General features: G+C 22.9%; 1 protein-coding gene across 1 annotated transcript in view; it reads left to right on the forward strand.

The window, feature by feature from the left end:
* The window catches only part of LOC127279397 (uncharacterized protein DDB_G0280205), a 33963-nt gene extending 18221 nt beyond the window's left edge, over positions 1–15742 (forward strand). The window contains exons 2-8 of the mRNA XM_051301725.1: positions 1119–1515; positions 1601–2386; positions 7217–7396; positions 9002–9143; positions 10728–10858; positions 11040–11107; positions 12668–15742. Of these exons, the coding sequence (XP_051157682.1) occupies positions 1119–1515; positions 1601–2386; positions 7217–7396; positions 9002–9143; positions 10728–10858; positions 11040–11107; positions 12668–12845 (1882 nt within the window). The 3' untranslated portion in view covers positions 12846–15742. The remainder of the gene's footprint in view (positions 1–1118; positions 1516–1600; positions 2387–7216; positions 7397–9001; positions 9144–10727; positions 10859–11039; positions 11108–12667) is intronic.
* Positions 15743–17806: the final 2064 nt, after the last annotated feature.

The raw sequence follows: 17806 nt of genomic DNA on the forward strand, positions 1-17806 counted from the left end.
TAACCAAAATTCTAATCTTTATAGAAAAAATTTTTAAACTACTTAGTTTTCGAATTATTATTATTATTATAATTACTGAATTTTTTTTAGGTTAGGAATGATATTTTAAACGAATTTCAAATTAACACATTTTAGGATAATGAAATAACTTAAGGTCCATTATTGTTTTTAAGATATTTTAAATCAAACAGTTTTTAAATTATAACTTGAAAACCATGTAAAATTATAATGTTACTTTTTGAGGTTATGTTGTACCCTTTGTAAAATTATAATTGTCGTATTTTCAATTTTCTGATACAAAAATAAGTCAGAATAAGTATTAGAATTTTCATTTTATGGAATTTCATTTGTCATAATTATTTTTGAGTCGAATTTTTATTTGTTTGAATTAGTATTTTGCAGAATTTTCATCAAAACAATTTTCTATATTATAGAATTTTTATATACATAATCGAAAATTCACTTTACAGAATTTTCATTTAACATAATAACCGATTTTTCATACTACATATTTTTTACTTAACCGAAAAATCATTTAACAGAATTTCTAATTGTTAGAATTTTCATTTGTCCGAACAAACAGTCGACAGAAAGATTTCGGCGCGATTTTTAAAATCAACCAATCACAAATTTATGGATTGATTTTTTGATTTAAAAAATCGCGCCTAATTTTTTCTGTTGATTGTTTGTTCGGCCATTTGCAATTTCGAACAAATGGAAATTCTATCAATTAGAAATTCTGTTAAATGATTTTTCAATTAAGTAAAAATTGTGCGTAGTATGAAAAATCGGTTATAAGGAAATTATATCAAATAATAATTCGAACAAATTGAAATTCATCTGAAAGACAATTTTATGCAATGAAATTCTACCCAATAAAAATTCGGCTCAAAAATAATTATGAAAAATGAAATTCCATGAAATGAAAATTCTAACTAATGATTTTTAGAGCATAATCATACGTCCTTTTATGGTATAATACGAATTTATTGAATTCCATTGTCTTTTTTTTTAATTGAACTTTTAGCCTATAAAGTTGCTTATTTTGTCCTAATATTGTGAATTTATTTATTTTATTTTGTGTAAATTAATTTTTTAAAAAATATAATTTTTCACAGTGGCGTAACGGTATCATACGGAGAGAGTAGTAGCAGTGGAACAAGTGACATAACAGAGCCAGGATCACCTTGTAGCACAAGTAGCGACGAAGGACTAGGAATTCGTGCAGCCTCAGCGAGGCTTACACTTCCATCCTTGGCTTGTAAAATGCCACCATCTGCACCAGTTTTGCCTAATGATTCCAGGCCTCAATGGCCATGGACACCATCACTTGCCAAAACAGCATGCACGACATTTAAAAGATTAAAAGCCGAACCAGAAATTGTCACATCATCAACTCGTGTTGAATCATCATCTAGACAAGTAACTAAAACCACGAACAAGAGTCTTCATCAAGAATCTCAAGGAAAAATCACTGAATACTTTAAGACTCAAGTAAAACCACAACAACAAAAGGTTTGTTGAAATTTAATTTTATTTAAAAATTATTATTATTATTATTATCAATTTTCAACATTTTATTGTCAAATTTTTATTTTAGACTAAAAAAACAACGGAAATGTCTGTTCACGTTACTAAAAATTCAACTGAATTCCGTCATCCATCGACAGTACAAAGAAATAATAAAAGTGGCCTATCAAAATATTTATCAAATAATAAAAGAACAACCAATGTCAAAGACTGGAACGTGAGATCATTAACAATACCAACGTCAACAACAAAAAAATCTCCTCTTGTTCTATTACCAAGAAGTATTGTGAAATTAGAAAGAAAACTGCCAAAATCAATACCAACACTGCCTGTTACAAATAATGATATAATATCAACACTGCCAAATAGTAAAATTTCGTCCCTCAGGTTAAATTCCGATTCAAATTCAGTAATGGAAAAAGGAAATGGAACGTCTCTTAAATCGTCATCATCATCTGATGATAATTCAGAATCAACTACTAGCTTTAAGAATAATATAATATGCATTAATGAAAATAATAATGTGAGCAATAATTTATTAACATCGACAACATCATTAATATCACAAGGCGATCATTTGTTTGTGAGAAATTCAATAGCGTCAAATTTAAATAAAAAGGAAGTTGATGTTCTTCCTGATGAAGAGGAAGATGATGAAGAAGAGGATTCATCGAGAGATGGAATAGAAACAAAACCTCCATTATCACCAATACTTTCGGCACCTACTACTATTAGATTTCCTGCGCAAACACCTGATAAGGATAGATCATCATCGTCAGGTGGTAGTGGTTTTTGTCGATGGGACAAATGTGAGGCAATTTTTGAATCGAGTGGTTGTTTACTCGAACACTTACAGGTGAGAATTTATTTTTATTCCTTAATAATAATTCATTAATTGACATTCAACTGGAAAAAAAATATTATGCTGGTAAAAATATTTTTTTTCTACATTCAATTCGATTGTTTTAATTTTATTAAAATGAAGTAGACTAAAGGAAATTTGGAAATGAATTTACCAGGTCTGCAATGATTTAAATCAAAGGATTATTTTTAATATTTTTTTGCAGATAATTTACAATAACAAATTTTAATATATATATATATATATATATTTTTTTTTTGCTTTAGTTATAACTTTATGACTTAAACCGGATAATTCATGAACAGGGAAATGACCAGTGGATTTTTTTTTATGAAAAAAGCGGTCACCCTGAAAGTTATTGACGTTTCAAAAATCAAATTTCTTTTAGGATAATTTTAGATTAAAATGTGTATATAATATATAAATTCTGATATATTCTAAACAAAAGTTATCGTTATTTAAACGATTAATTTTTAATTCAAAAATGTTATTTTCTTTTCTAAAAATAAAAATATTTTGCTGATGCTTGTATTATTAAATTGAACGTTTAAGTAATTTTTAAAAAACAAACAACATTAAAAATAAAATTTTTAAAAATGTTGATTTCAAAATTTTATTTAATTAAAAAAATAATGATTTTTATCAGCCCTGGTATTTTACACGAAACGGCAAGAAACTCTGTCAGTTATTTTTTTTGATTCGAATTAAAGAGAGCATTTTTGTCAATATATCCTGAAACTACATTTGTCATATTGCTAAGCAATATTTTTTTTTTTAAATCTATAAAAATTATACATTTTAAACAAAAATAGAATTTAATTACACACATAAAATGGAATGTTAAAAGACAAATTTACGATGATAGTAGTTATATGAAACTCCAAATTAATTGTTATCCAATCATTATGAATCAATACAATATTGTTACAAATATTGATACATAGTTACAAAATAGGGAAAACATTTTTCCTAATTATGTTGATAAATAATTTTAATTTCTTACTTCACGAAGTGAATCTTTTGGATTCAAAAAAATTAAAATACAGATTTGAAATACATTGATTTAAATTCAGGAATGATAAAAATTATTTATTTGTTTAAAAATAATTTTTTTTAACATTCCTCAATTTATATTAATTTAGAAAACATAAAATTGCAAATTTTTATCTTTTCTAAAAATGATTTAATTAATTTAAGCTTGAATTTATCAAAATTTATTATCGATTTAAAAATTATTTATGCCAAATTTTAATAAATCTAAATTTAAATTAGTAGAAGCAATTATTATTGAATAAAATTTTAATCGATCTAAATTTAAATTAATTCTAATCAATCATAAATAGAAAGTTTAATTTATCCAAATTTGAATCTGTTGAAGACAAATTTTAATCCATTCAATTTTAAATTTAATTTAAATTTCAAGTCATTCAATTTTCAATCAATTCTAATTTTTATTTGTTAAAACAAATTTATTAATTAAAAATTTCAATTTTTAATAAAGATTAATCGATTTAAGTTTCAAATTATGAGAATTTTAATTGATTTATGTTTCAAAGGATGCGAATTACAATATTGATCCAAATTTCAATATATGTATATGTGTTTTTAATTATCCAAATTTAAATTTCTTTAAATTTTAATTGAAAACCTGGTTTAGTTACACATAAATTTAGATTCGAATAAAAATTCATTGACTCGAAAAGAAATTTCGTAATGCCTTGGAATAATACTTATTATAAAACTAATTAAACATTAATCCAATACTTTCCTCTGGTTCGTAATATTCGTAAATTGGTAAAATTCATACGCTCCATTTTTTACATTAAGAAATTTTGATCACTTTGGTAATTATGCAGTTAAGGGGCTCCTATCATATCGGCAGAATATGATAATATTAATATAATATAATAATAATAAGGGCCTATGATATCGGCCCTTTAATTGCATAATTACCGAAATTTTATTTAAGTTATCTAACTTTAATTTGAAGATGGTTGCTCTCATACTTTTAAACAATTTCTAATTTACCTACACATATTTATTGATTATTGAACTCTATAGAAACAATTTCGTAACATAGGTTGGGAAAATTTGTTAATTTATAACTCAATGAGTTGATCAAAAAAATAATAAAATATAAACTAAATTATATGGAAATTTTACCATTATTATAATTGTCCCTCGAGCAGAGATTGCGTCTCTGAAAGTATGTATTTTATTAAAATTACACATTGCGATTGTTAGGTTACGTCATCGCTATAAAATAATTTTTACGGGAACTTTATTCTTAAAATATTGATCTGATATTTTTTTGAGAAGTTTGAAATATAATAAGAAAGGGCTGTTAAATGCAAAAATTGGGAATATAACATTTTGGTCAAAAGTAGTTTATTTATTAGCCGCAATGGCGCTGTCTCTGCTGGTGGGTTTACTTTAGATCATTCAGAAATATTTCCTTAAAATAATACTTTTTTTTTTTTTTGTCGCTGCAAACGTCCATGGGCGTGAGGTCTCCTTATACCACTTCTTGGGAATGGCCATCTCTCACTCGTTATATAATTTTCCAATTACTGCGCGGTTTTTAATTACTAAGTACCAACCTCGTAGGTTAGTTAACGAATGACAAATTCATCGATTTTGAGGTCTTATAAGATTTCTTCGATTTTACAGTGGACCAGATTGTTAAAAATTCTGGTCAAAACCTCAAGACGTATATTCAAAATTGCCTGAAACTTGTTAACATTTGGACCATATTTTTGCAATTTGGTCCTAAATATTGTGTAAACAAAGAATCGATAAATTTGTCGTCTCTTAACTAATTTTACAAAGTTATATTTCCCTCGCAGCTATTGGAAAAATTAATTTATTACTTTTTCATATTCATAATGAAGGACTGATTTAAAAATTTATTTTAATTTTTACATATTTCATTATAACTATCATTGAGAGTGTATTTATCAGTTAAAAAATCTAGTTTAAAACATATCTTTTTTTTAAATTAATTCTCATTAGATAATAATTAAAAATTGATTATTAAACAAGTCCTTTTTGAATATGAAAAATTAATAAACTCATTATTAACTTCTGTAAGTATCAGTCTTAAATTATATTATCTTTCTCTCATATGGATAATAGAAATAAAATAAAATTAAAAAAAAAAAAATAAATAAATACGTATAGGAAAGTAAGACGTAATTAAGTAAGATTTACCCAATATTATATTAGAAATTAATTCTTATAAAGTACAAAAATGTATAAATATGTATATCTAATATTCTTGGTTCAAGTTCATTTAAAAATATAAATAATAAATTATCCAGTTAAAAGTTATTTTTTTAATAAAAATTTGTAAATTTTTATTAAATTGACAAAATTATTTAAAAAAGTATGTAAACGACTTTATTCGTAATTATTACACAAAGACACAAATTCGACTATAATGCCCTAAAAATGTGTATATTTCAGTTTTAATGGCAAATTCTCGATTTTCTCAAATCTAAGAACTACAGTTTCTCGTGTCACAAGTAAAAAAATAAATTCAATTCAAAAATTAAATAATATAAAAAAACTACATTCAATCAGTTATAAGTATTTCTCTTGTAAAATTCCTAATTTATCCCAGGCTTCACAGTGTTTCCCCTATTTACCCTTTTTTCCTCTATTTTTTTTATCAGAAAATGAATTTAAATATTTAATTTAAATAAATTAAAAATTTCAATTTCTTTGAAAAATATGAATAAAATCAAGTTTTGTATATTTTACAGGACGGTTTCTAGTTTGATAAAATAAAAAATTACTTGCATTTTTCAAGAAAAAAATTAGTTTAGAAGTTATTTATTAGATGTATGCAATTTAAATTTTAAGAAAATATTAACAATGACATTTAAAAAAGAAAATTAATTACTATACTGGGAAAATTTCTCCTTTAAATCTCACTTTTCTCTATAAATTTATTATATCTTTTAAAAAAATTTGAAATACAAATTTTGGTTTCTATACTTTCTATGTTTTAAGATGTTTTTTATTCATAAACAAAATTGGTGATCTCAAAATTTTCATCGGTAGTGTAATTTAAAACAACTTAAAAGCATTTTGGTTAAGGAAAATATACATTTAGATTTTGCCCTATTTCCCTTTTTTTATTAGCAAATTTTATGCTGTGAAGTCTGTTATCCTGAACATTCTTTAATTATTATTATTAGTATCATTTATGAAAGTTCTTTAAAAAAAAAAAAAAAAAACTTATGAATTTGCTCTTTTATCGTAGGAAAAAAAAATTTCTTATTTCAAAAAAAAAAAAAACTTTTCCTGTACTCATTCTTAAATAAAAATTTAATTAATTTTATACTATCTAATAAATTAAATAAAAGAGTTAAATAAAATAAACAAAGATCAAAGAAAAAAGAAATTTTCCTAAGTTATATAATGAAAATTAAATTAATAATTATTAAGGAAATTAATTAAATATACTATGTGTTACTATTTACATCGCTGCCAACATTACTAGGGCTCTCTACCTACTAGATGAGGCCCATGAAGAATACTACTCGACAATTACCGATGTCGAAATCTCCTGAAAGATCTCATTTAATTATGCGATGAGAAAAACTCTCACAGATTATAAGTAAAAAGATTGTTTTTGATAATCGTTATTTATTATTCTTGTTAATAGTATTTGATACAAATAGAACGAAATTAATTAAATTAATTTTATAGTAAAGAAAAAAAGAAATGTACATTTAAAAATAAGTGGGACTTTTTCTCTCAGCGTGAGCGGTAATAGATTAATGGTAAAATAACATAAAATGTTTTATTTTTTTAAAGGTTGCACACATCAATACACAAACTGGAGGTGATAATTTCGTATGTCATTGGCAAGGATGTAAAGTAAAAGGAAGAACATCATGCTCACGAAGATGGTTAGAGAGACATGTTATGTCACATGGAGGCAACAAACCATTCCGATGTATAGTTGATGGTTGCGGAAGTCGATTCAGTTCTCAGGTATAAAAATATAATTATTAATTTTTTTTTTTTTTTTTTTTTACAAATTTTCAAAGTGGCTGATTTACCTGGGGTAACTCTATCCAAAATCATTTTTAGCCTTCTAATGTCGTTCCACTATAGATTTAATCGATAAACTAAAGAAATTGAAAAAAAAGCAATAAGAAAATTTACTTGCAGGCCTCGGATTATACGACTTTTTCGACTTTTTTTTTGAAATTTTAAAAAAAAATTTAAACAAAATGCGTTTTTTTAGTATACAATGCAAATTCTTCTCTAAATTAATTATTTTTAATAATTTTAATGAAATTCTTCACAAATTTAATTATTTTAAACTATTTTTCAATTAAAATTTTTATGAAATTTAATAATTGTTTATAATTTTTAAAAAAATTAGCAAATAAAATTACAAAAAATTTGTAATTCAAAATCACTTGAAATTTAATTATTTTTAATGATTTTCATAATATTCTGCGAAAATTTAATTATCTGAAAGCATTTTTCAATTAAAAAATTTTGGAATTCAATTTTTGTATGTGATTTCTAATAAATTCTTCATCAACAGAAAACACTAGAAATTTCTCTTATTATAATTATTGTCTGAAATTTAACACAATTCTTTAAAATTGTATTATTTTCAAATATTTAAAAAAAAAAAATTTTAAAAGCTTATAAAATTTAATGATTTCTATAATTTTTCATCTAAAATTTTTTGAAATTTAATAATTATATTATTAATAATTATTATTATAACTCTCCTGAAATTCAATTACTTTAATGATTTTAATAATATTCTCCGAAAATTCAACTATCTGTAACGATTTTTCACTTAAAAAGTTTTCAAATTATTGTATTTTTGTCTACAATTTCTAATAAATTTTTTATTAACAGAAATCATCCAATTTTTTTTTCAAAAATTTAAATTTTAAATCTATGAAAATTCAATTACTTATAAAAAATGTTATCTAAAATTATTTGATAAATTATTTTTAGTTCTGTAAAATTTAATTATTATCTGAAAATTAACAAAATCTTTTGAAATTCAATTATTTATAAAAAATTCAACATTTAAATCTTCCTGAAATTTTTTTTGACCGGATCAAAACTAAAAACTATGACAAAATTTTTAATTCAAATAAATTGCTTAAATCAGACTTGAAAAAATTATAAAAATGTAACTTTAAGAATTTTTTCAGAAATTTGTCCTAGTTAAATAAAATTTTGAAAATTTGTCTTACAGTTAGTTCGATTCTGAAATATTCGAAATAAATTTTCTTGATAATGTTTTTATAGAATTATTCTCATTACAGAATTAATAAAATGAATGTAATATCTAATAAAATTAGTTATTTAAAGTAAAATATTCAATAACCAATTCAATTTTGTTAAAATAAAAAAAATCGACATTTTTTTAATATAAATCGACTACAACGACTTTTTTGTGTCTTAAAGTCGATCCGAGGCCTGTACTTGATATTTTGCTTTTAACTCTTTTAGAAACGTCAATTGTTTATTTTTGTAAAATTTCTATTTGATAATCTTAAAAACTATCCAGAGTTTTTTCTTTTAATTTTATATATATTAAATATCATATTTTATTTTTAGATTGCTTTAGAAAGACATGTCAATGGTCATTTTAATCAGCCAGAAACAAGTAATAATAGTAATAGACGCAGCTTTGAAAACAGTGGTAAAATGATGAGAAGAAATGGCAAACGTCTTAGATATAGAAGGCAACCTTGGTCTGGTAAGTTAATTTTCTATTATTAAATATCAAAACGTAAAATAGAATTTGAAAAGATTTTAATTTTGTTTTTGATTTTTGAAATATTTATTCTGACAAAACTGTGCGTGACATAAAATGCATTAAATTGTTTAAGTAAATATTTGTTATTTATTATATTATATTCAATTTCTTGTAGTTATCTCTGAAATATAAAATGATGTACAGATTTTTTGTCTGTTATTTTTCAAATGAATAAATAAATTATTATATATATAGTATTATTAATAATAATTGTTATTTATTAACTTTTTGGAAAAAACTGCGTCATTCTAGGTACTTTTGAAAGAAAAAAGAATGAATTAGACAAAGAATCGGAACAAAAGTTAATTCAACTGTGTATTTATGTATTTTTAAAGAAAATGATGATTTAAATTTTAAATAATTTAATTTAAAAAAATTGAAACAATTAGAAATTATGTTATTTAACCTAAATATTTTCTTATGCATAAAAACTTTTAATTTTGATTTGAATGCAAATTCTAATTGTTTAAAATTTTTAAATTAAATTATTTAAAATTTAAATCATCTTTTTCTTTAAAAATACAAAAATACAACTGTTGTTCCGATTCTTCCTTAATCAATAATATAAATTGTGTTGAGAATTGCCTCTGAAATAAGTTTAAGAATATTAAAAATCGTTCACTATTTCAAAAGTAATTTTAATTTTGATATAATATTGAAAATAACGTCTCTTTAAGATTATATAAATGAAATATTTACGAAGGTTATATTTCAATATATATATATATCGTCAGCTGGAATGAATTCCGGTAAGGCAAAGGTTTAGATTATATAATAGTATTGCCTTAGCGACTATTAAGGTATTTAGAAGTAATAAACAATAGACACATAATAAGGAAGGAGTAATGCGTAATATAAACTTTTATATAATCTTTAAGATTCAGTTATTGCTTTACATTAATAGATTTATCTAAATTTATTTGTGAAATTAATTTATATAGGTTGTATTAAACTTATACCAATGTGAAAATATTGAGGTGGAAATCTGCGTAGTTATTAAACACGTGAAATTTCACGTGGTATTTTGAATTAATTTCACTTAGAAATGCACGTGGCTGTTCACTAAGATCTAGAAGGTCCAGAGACAAAACAACTTGTTTTTCTGTTTGCTGTTGTCTCTGGTCGTTCCAGACCGTCTTTTCGATCTTGCATCGATTGCATTATTATATTATTTGATATTTGAAAATAACGCACTTCAACTACCTGCAAATAGCTTATAAGTAAAAAAACATACAAATGTTTACAAATTTGATTAATTAACAAAAAATAAATTCACTGAATTATAAACATTTGTTAATTTGTTGGTGATACTTTTTTCCTTTATTGTTTAGGTATAATTTATGTAAAGTGTTAAATATTTTATAATTTACGTTTTAGAAATTATAAAAATCTTAAACTATATTTATATAAGTCTACAAAATAAATGTTCGTAATTTAAAATTTTTATATCAGAGAACTAGAAAAAATTTATATACATTCGGAAATTTGATATTATGGTTTAATTTCTTTTTATTTCTAATGCAGCAAGACTATTCGATTATTTTGACACTGGCATAATGGAAGGACTTCAACATCGTTTACTAGAATTGGCAAAGTCAAGAACTCAAGGAAAACTTGCTGAAACTCCAGGAAACTCTATGACTTTAACAAGTCAGGTAAGTAAATAATTTTCTCCTGTAATTATAGCAACGCTATAGTGTTACCATTAACTCATATACATCGTGTACGTTTAAAGAATAAAATCTTTTATCCATTTTTAATTATTATTTATAATAAATTAATGTTTTTTACTTTCAATTGATTATGAAATTAACATTAAAATTAATTATTTTGCAGATTATAGCCAAAAGGGTTGAGAAAGATGGAAAAATTAAATTTCTTTTACGATGGCACCCTCATGGCATGTGAGTATAAAAATTAACAGGGTTACCACGGGTTAGGGACTGGAAAAATATCAAATTATAATTTTTGAAATTTTCAATTCAAACTTTTGCTTCTAAAAATTATTGTCTTACATTTTTAAAATTGTGGGCCTCGAATCGACTTTTGAAAGAAAAAAAAAGTCATTTTAGTCGATTTACATTACAAGTCTAAAAAAAGACCATTTTTTTATTTTCAATAAATTTAATTAGTTGATAAATATTTAATTATTATTAACAATTTGTTATTAGAAATTAAATAAAATTTATTAATTCCTTAATAAGAATGTTTCAAAGAAATGTTTTCAAGAATTTTTCTTTTTAAACCACCGAATTAATTTGAGAAAAATGTTCAAGATTTCTATTCAGTTTCAGAACAAATTTTAAATTTTATTTTATTGAAACTTTTATAAATTTGAATTAATGAAACTTTTTTTTTATAAATTTCAGACAATAATTGAACTTTAAAGAATTTTCAACTGAAATTGAATTTTGATGGAGTTACAGTTAAGATTTTAGAAATAATTGCATTTTTTGAGATTTCAAAAATTACAATTTTGTTGTAAATATAAACATTAATTAAAAAACGATTTAAATAATTGAATTTTTGAGAAATTGCATTAAAACTGTTGAAATAATTAATTAAACAAAGAATTATATAGATAAAAATTTGGAAAAAATTCTTTTAATTGAATTAACATTCAATTACTAATTGAATTTGGAAGAGTTCGAGTTAAAATATTTTTTAAAACTAATTAAATTTCAGAAGATTATAAATTGAAACTTTAATAAAATTTTTTTTACAAACTTTAAAGAATAATAAAATTTTAGAGTATTTTTAATTAAAAAAACTTTTTATTTCCCTGAATTTTTGAAAATTTTGCTTTAAATGATTAAAATTAAATTATTCAACAAAGAATTTTAGATACAAAATTTAGAAATAATTGTATTTTAGAAGAGTTCGAGTTAAAATTTTTAGAAATAATAATTGAATTTTAGGAAATTATTAATTGAATTTTTCATTTTGAATTGGTGAAAGTTTTTTTTAAAAACTTTAGATAATAATTGAATTTTAGTAAATTTTCATATGAAAACTGTTTTAAATCATGTAATTTTCGAAAAATTTGTTTTAATTTATTGAAAATAATTAATTTTACAAACAATTCAAGTTTATATATTTTTTTAATAATTCAATTTTAAAAATAAAAAAAAAATGTTGAAAAAATCGTGCAATCCGAGGCCTGTTATTGATAACCTCTTAAAATACTTTCATTATAGAGTGAGGGAAAAAATTTTAATTTTCACTAGAAATTAAAGAAAACTCAGGGAAAAACAAAATAATATTTTTGTGTCAATCCTGATTCAAAATAATTTATTCTTTTTAAACCAAAATGAATTTGATGTATTTTACAATGTTTAAAAATACTTTTATTGACAAAATAATGAAAACAATTATTAAAAAACAATTTTTCATATAATTGAATTTTGAAGTAATTGAAAAAAAGAAATTAGAAGATATTTATAAAAATATGTTTTACTTTTAAGAATTACTGATGAATGGGTTTCCGAAACTGAAGTACAAGGAACAAAATATGTTGAAATTCGTAAAATGGCAACCTTATGTCCTGATGAAATTAATCATGCTCTATATCCTGCCATTAATAATGATAAAGCACCTCAAGCAAGGCGAAAACATGGACGAAAACCAATGAAAAATTCGTGATGTCGCATCATTAAAGAAGAAACAAACTGTTACGTAATAGGAAGTAAAAAAAATTATTTTGCCTATGTTTTCTAGACCTTCAACAAGGGGCGAATGGAATGTCAGAACAAAATTACAAGAAAAAAAATGGAGGACAAACAAAAATTAGAGGCAATAAAGAAAAAAAAGGCAATATTTAATAGATATCAAATGAAAGAAAAAAAAGAAAAAAAACTAAACAACTATATTGCAGTAATTTCATGAAAAACAATGAAGACTTATTATATACACATTTAGTACTATATCGAACAAAACAACTAAAGGTACTGCTTATTTATTTACATAAATTATTATATGTAATGTAAAGCTGAGTGCATCGAAATAGACTATTTGTCCTTTTTGATGATGAAAGATTCCTAATGCAAACAGCGCAATTTCATGAAATTCGAGCTCCACTTCGCAAGTGCCTCATCATAAATATTACAACAACAAAAAGAAAAATGAGAGTAGCGGAAGTAGAAAAGAATATAGAGAAACACAATCGATTTTAAAACAAGTATATCGATTACCAGGAGATAATCACTTCAGTGGCCTTAGGAATCCATTAATATCTTTAAACTGATTCTTTGTCAATTCTGAATTTTCGCTTTATTTCTAGAATATTGATCTAAAGCGAAAACTCGTTGAACATTGAATCAACGAGCTTTAAACCTTTGGCCTCTATTATTATCAATCTTTTCTTAATTATACCGCCTTCCAACAAGACATAATAAGAACATTGTGAATCTAATATATTGAGTGCGAAAATATAAAAAAAAAACTTGTAGTCATGTCACATTTTACTCAATGGGATTCACAGTTATAACTTTATTAACTAGAAATAATATTTAATTTTTCTCTAAGTAAATGGAATTTTTTTTTGTTTTTCGATTTTTTTTTCGAGTAGAAAAAGAAGAGAAAAAAGGGAAATATTAATATAAGTATTATCAATTTTTTCCCATTTGATTTCTATCAATTTCTTAATAATTCCTCCAGTGTTTGTTGAGAAATATTTTCAATTAAAAATAAAATTAGTAACAAAAAAATTAAATTAATTAATAGCAAGAGCTACAAAAAAAGGAGACATCGTGATTAAAATTGACGACAACTCCAATAAGATTCTTGAATGAATTTGAGAACTTAAAAATTTGATAACTTAAATTGTTCTTGATTCTTAAATGACTCGAGGACAAAAAAAAACATTAAAGACTTAAGATCAAATTTTTGACATGTTTATATTCTCGAATCTATTCAAGAACTCGAAATTATTAAAATTCTCAAAAAAAAGGCCTAAAATTACAAAAATTGTTGTCAAGTTGTCGGAAGAATCATGTTTTCAATTAACAATTCTGTACGAATAAAATAAAAAATTCGTTACATTGAAAATTTTAACATTTAAAAATTCGATTCACATAGAATTCTGTTAAATGAGAATTCGACTAAATTAAAATGGTTTTAGATACAAATTTGGATATATAGAAATTTTGTTGATTCTGCTAAATAAAATTTTGTTTCATAAAAATTCGGGGTAAAAACTGTCCGTGTTTTGTGAAATTTCAAAATCGAAATTTTTTTTTCTAATCAAAAATACTCCTAGATACGAAATATCATAAAAATTTGATAATTCTATGAATTTACATTTTGTTTTGTATTTAAAAAATTTTTTTATTGTAATATTTATGGATACCAATCAAATAATTTGAAATTAAATTGTTTATTAGAAATGAATTAATTGTAAAATTAAATTATTCTAAAAACTGAGATATGAGTCAAAAATATTTGATTAATTTTTTTGTTCTCTCAATTTTCACAAATTTATTTTCTCACTATGAACTGTTAATCCCAAATGAAGTAAAATGCATAGACTACAATATATTTCTGATACTACGCATTGTGGTCTGATTATATTGAAAGAAAAAAAAATGAGGAAAAGAAAGTTTTAATCACTATTTCAAAAAGCACGACGAATTCTCTTATATTCGATAAGAGAGTGGAATAGAATGTCATTTACTTAAAAAAAAAAAAAACGTTAATTTTTCGTCGGTATTTGACATTGTGATAAAAATAAATGTGTATACATTTTAGATTTAAGTATATTTGTACATTAAGAGAATCAGTTTTGTTTGAAATGTATATATAAAAGGTCCAAAATTTTGGTAAATGAAATTAGGAGCTTGAGAGTGTTGAAATTCTCAGACATAAACATATATATATATATATATAAATATATATATATATGCATATACACATACCCGCTAAGGATCACTGCCAGTATATGAATGTAATGAAGAATTTTTTTTTTATGATTAACTATTATCATTACTATTAATTTTTATTTGAATATTTTATCGCTATTAATACTAATACTGCTATATTAAAAATAACTCCCTATAGTTTTAACTATGTACATTCTAGTATTTTTAGCATGTGTGTATCGACTCTTCGTTAATTGCATATATATACATATATGAAGTGCGGTTCACATTTGGATTTTGTAAATAATTAGAGAAATTTTTCGAACATTGTCAATTTACGTCTGTATAATCTAATTCCGTCATAAGTTACCAGGTTCTATAGTAAAAAAAATATTATGTGTACGTCCAAGTTTGCAAGATGCAAAATTTTTTTTACATTTTTAATTATGTCATAAAAAATTGTTTCAAATTTCAATATTGCGGTAAAAATTAATTTTCTTCACTTTTTTAAATTCAAATAAGAGTGAAAAATTTCCGCAAAATTGCAGCATATTAAATTTGTCACAAACTTACATATCTAAATAATTTAATTCTTAAAAGTTAAATTTTTAACAGAATATAAAGTACTATTCTTTATTTTCAATTAAAAAAAAATATTCAATTTTCTAAAAAAAAAAATAAGAACGACGAACTATTGTCAACGTGGATGTACATGTATATATAAAATGTGTATTGTGAGGTGTTTCTCAAAAAATTTTGTAAAGATACTCTGTTCTCTTCTTTTCTGTGTTTTATCTAAAAAGGAGAAGAAAAAGAAGTATATAATATAATGAAATGTAAAGAAAAAAAAATACATTTCTACGATAGTGTTATCTCAATAATGCAGGTAACACACAAAATTTACAAAATTAAAAATTGTTACACTGCCTAAATTACACTGCCAATTGTTATCTTTTTATGATAGCGCGGTTAATATATTAATATTATTTTTGTCTTGTGTTCAAAGAAGATAAATTTAATTCACCAATTTTTTTTTTATTGTGAATTAATTTTCTTTTTAAATCTATTCGGTATTATAATATAGCAATTTATATACATATATAGATATTTTTTGTGTGTTTTTTTTTTTTTAAAGAAGACACTTAGTAAATAATTTTTGAAAAATTAGAAATTTTTTAATTTAAAACAATATTTTGCAGAAATTTAGACGAAAATTTTCTGTTTAATGTGTGAATTTCTTTTAGCGAAATTAGACAGTAAATAAAATATAATGTCATTCAATAGGAAGTTTGCTATTTAAAAAATTATTGAAACTAATGAATAGAATTGAAATTTTAGGTATTAAAAAATGTTGGTAAAATTAAATATTTTTCTCTTTGTATGCAAATTTTTTATCGGGTGGACATTTTATTTTTACTGTAAATTATTGTGCTACTTAGAAATTAGTTTTATTTAGAATTCATTTTTTTTTTTAAATTAAATGATGTATTATTTTCAAATTTTTATACAATTTAATTATAAATTACAATTTTTGGCATTCATTTTGAAAATGATTTATACTTTCACGATATACATATGTAGAAATGACTTAAAACGAAATGAATAACTGTAGTCGAATTTACTATCTTAAGTAACTTTCCGTACATAATAAAATTAAGGATTTATGTGTGCGGATTTCAAATTAACTCAAGCTATTATGGTTAATTTGAAATATAATAAAAAAAGTGTAATAGAACTATTAGAATTTTTAAAATAATTTTTCTAAATTTTTTTTTTTTTTTTTTGTAAAACTCATTTAATTATAGTTTTTAATTGACATTATTTAAATTTAGTTCGTATAATATAGAGAAAAATTTACAATTATTTGCCCTCTTATAACAAATTAGAATATTTTGAAACTTGAAAGTATCTTTTTGATATGAAGAAACAAAAAATTCTTGATTTATTGCAAAATTTAGTTCAACACTTTTTTTCGCAAATATTTAGAACTTTATATAATAATTAATCAATTAATTAATAATTTCAAAATTTTCTAATTCTGATCTTTTCAAAAAAAAAAACAAAAAAAATGTTCGTTTTCAATTTTTGGAATTGTTTTAAATCATAAAATATATTTGTATAGAGGAAAATTTTCTTTTCAGTCTAATCTTTTAATGAAAATTGAACATTTTTAAAAATCCAAAGTGGCGTTTACAAGATTATTAACTTGATTTTGCACATCGAGAATAAATATATTATGTTCATATATATATTTATATATATATAAGTTCTGAAATTATTGTATCTTTGTCTTTTTACTTTTAATATTATAAAATAAACATAAGTAATCTAAATTTCACAAGGGACCAATGTTCCATATTAAGAAATTATTATTATAATTATTATTATTTGATGTAAACAAATTTCAAAAGCATTAGTAAACGTTTGACAGGATGTGCGTGTTCAGTCGTTTTGTTATGCTTTGATCTCGTGAGGAAAGTTATGCATAATTTTAATAAAATATCTATACATTTTTTCGACGTACTATAGACATGTAAAAAATTATTTTTTTTTTTAATAATATAATAATTTTTGCGTTAAAAAGCCAATTTTTGTGTAGGAAATATCACACGATTTTTTGTGAACGTAGACTGAAAAAAAAAAAATTAAACAATTTAGTTGGCAAAAATGTGATTTATTTAAAATGCGAAAATATACAATATACAGTTATTTAAAAACTGCGAAATTAAGAAAATTTTATACGCCTTA

Source organism: Leptopilina boulardi, unplaced genomic scaffold, assembly GCF_019393585.1.
Source record: "Leptopilina boulardi isolate dan_hultmark-lab unplaced genomic scaffold, ZJU_Lbou_2.1 LbouV2_216, whole genome shotgun sequence".
In the NCBI taxonomy this organism is placed as follows: domain Eukaryota; kingdom Metazoa; phylum Arthropoda; class Insecta; order Hymenoptera; family Figitidae; genus Leptopilina; species Leptopilina boulardi.